Source organism: Aplysia californica, unplaced genomic scaffold (assembly GCF_000002075.1).
Source record: "Aplysia californica isolate F4 #8 unplaced genomic scaffold, AplCal3.0 scaffold00011, whole genome shotgun sequence".
Lineage (NCBI taxonomy): Eukaryota > Metazoa > Mollusca > Gastropoda > Aplysiida > Aplysiidae > Aplysia > Aplysia californica.
The window spans coordinates 1,330,249-1,332,684 of record NW_004797281.1 but is presented as its reverse complement, the minus strand read 5'-3'; the positions used below and the strand labels follow the sequence as shown (position 1 = coordinate 1,332,684).

Genomic DNA, 2,436 nt, shown 5'->3' with positions numbered 1-2,436 from the left:
TCATGCCTTAAAAATTAATAAATAAATAAACATATTATACACCTAATAGATAAATAAATGAATTACCGAATAATTGAATAAATAAATTAATGCATAAATGAATAAATGAGTAAAAACGGTCTTTTGTTTATCAATCTAGAAAATACATCTTGTATCTGGGCCTTTCCAACACCATCCTCAACTGGTTTCATTGACAACATCCATCCCATCCCAGCTCAACTCTGGCATGAACAAAAAGTTAATAACCATTCTCATGTTTGCCCACAAATCCGTGCTGTGCCTCCCAGACCTGCAGTGCTGTACGTTGACAAAACGCCTTATCTCACACAGTTTCCAGATAAAAACACGTTTAGATGTAGGCGTTACCATTGAAAAATAGGTGTTCTCCAGAAATCTGAATTCTAATTTATTCCAAAACTATAGTCACAGTTCCACTTTGACTGTTTTACTCCAGTAGGGTAATTGATCAGGCTTTCTATTTATGGAATAAACATTTTGAAAAGTTTGGCCAAAAATGATTTTAAAAAAGCGTTTTGTTAGTTCAGGCCAGTGCAGTGCTTTCTGCTCACGAGGCTGCCGCCTGAGCGTACGGTTTCACAGAGTGTCCGGGTATTTTGGTCCCGCTAATAGATCTACGTCACGCCAGTGCCCAATCTGTCTTCGGTTGTAATTGAAGCATGCAACACTCCAGAGGTATACATTATTATATTCGTTCCCTCTATCTTCTATAAGGGTGCTAATAGGTTTGTGTCTCCTTTTCTATCATTTCCAGGGTAGTAGCATCGATTTTTCTGGGTATGTGTCTGTGACTGTTCTGTCTCTGTCTTTGTCTCTTTCTCCGTGTATGAATGTATGTTCGTCTGTCCGTATGTATGTATGTCTGTCTATTTGTCTTGCTATCTGTTGGTCTTTCTGTGAGTCTGTTCGTCTCTCTCTGTCTCTGTCTGTCTGTCTGTCTGTCTGTCTGTCTGTCTATCTATCTGTCTGTGTGTCTGTCAGTCTCTCTTTCTCTCTCTCTCTTTGTGTGTGTGTTTGTGTGTGTGTGTGTGTGTGTGTGTGTGTGTGTGTGTGTGTGTGTGTGTGTATGGGTGTGTTTGTTTGCGGGTGTACGAAAGGGGGGGGGGTTGAGAGAGAGAATACGTAAGTAAAACGAAAGAGAGGGGGCACATAGAGAGAGAAAGAACGAGAGAAAGTGAGACACGGAAGAGACAGACAGGCAGACCGTTGGACTAACTGCTGACATTCCCTCTCTATCCACCTTTGACCATCAACAATTTATGTATAGTGACACCAGCCATCCATGTCCAGGAGCTGTTTTAGCCTTGTATTTATCTTTGGTAAAATAGAGAGACAGAGAGACAGAGAGAGACAAAGACATAGTATACGGAGACAACGGATAAGAAGGAAAAAAGCATATAAAAACAAAAACAAAAAGAAAGATACCAACAAAAAAGGAGAGAGAATATAATAAGCGGGCAAAAAACGCATCAAACAATGTTAAAAGGAGCTTACAGACATGGCGCTTAAATGACCAAAATTGTGTCGATAGTGCCGTAAAACATCTACCCAATCAATCAATCAAAGCTTACAGACAGAATCCTCGTCCGAACCATCCCGGCAGTGGGGTGTGCCGTCACACACCAGAGTCTTGTTGACACACTGGTCCTTGGAGGCGCACGGGAAGGCCCAGTACTCGCACTTGTTGAAGATGAGCGACTCCAGACCATTGGTCCCGGGTGAGCGGGAAACTGAGGATGGACAAAGAGCGGAGAGTGATAAAGACGTCTTTTAGCAGGGCCTCTTTTAGGAAGAAATTTAAAAAGAAGGACTATTATTGTTCTACATTTGATTCTGAGAGTGCTTTTGTACAAAGCGTGTGTTTATATAAATCTGTAATTCTCCCTCTCTCCCTCTCTCTCTCTCTCTCTCTCTCTCTCTCTCTCTCTCTCTCTCTCTCTCTCTCTCTCTCTCTCTCTTTCTCTCCTTCTACCTCTGTCTGTCTCTGTCTCTTTGTCTTTTTGTCTCTCTATCTCTCTTTTTGCCTCTCTCCGCTTTCTCTGTCTCTCTCTGTTTGTCTGTTTGTTTGTTTGTCTGCCTGTCTGTCTGTCTGTTTGTCTCTCTCTCCCCCTCTCTCTCTCTCTCTCTCTCTCTCTCTCTCTCTCTCTCTCTTTGTGTACACTTTGGAATATTTGTGTAAGATATCATTTTTATTTTGTTGAATATAGATATTAAAAATATGCCTGTCATATATATGCATACTCGTAGGTGACTCTTCAATCCATTTTTCATGTGTGAAAATATGTGTATAAGTAACAAGAGGCATACATACGCAGCAACGGGTGATTAGTAAAATTAGCCAGATAAAGAGACAGAAACAGGGGAGTAAAAAAGAGGACAGAACCTGTTACTACGCACTGTACACAGCGCGCCCTGTTA

At 41.3% G+C, this 2,436-nt stretch overlaps 1 protein-coding gene across 1 annotated transcript in view; it reads right to left on the bottom strand.

Annotated features, from left to right (window-relative positions):
* The window catches only part of LOC106010988 (relaxin receptor 2), a gene marked incomplete at both ends in the record, with an annotated part of 10,346 nt that extends 8,598 nt beyond the window's left edge, over nucleotides 1-1,748 (bottom strand). Inside the window, 1 exon segment of the mRNA XM_013083579.1 lies at nucleotides 1,590-1,748. Coding sequence (XP_012939033.1) covers nucleotides 1,590-1,748 — 159 coding nt within the window.
* Nucleotides 1,749-2,436: the final 688 nt, after the last annotated feature.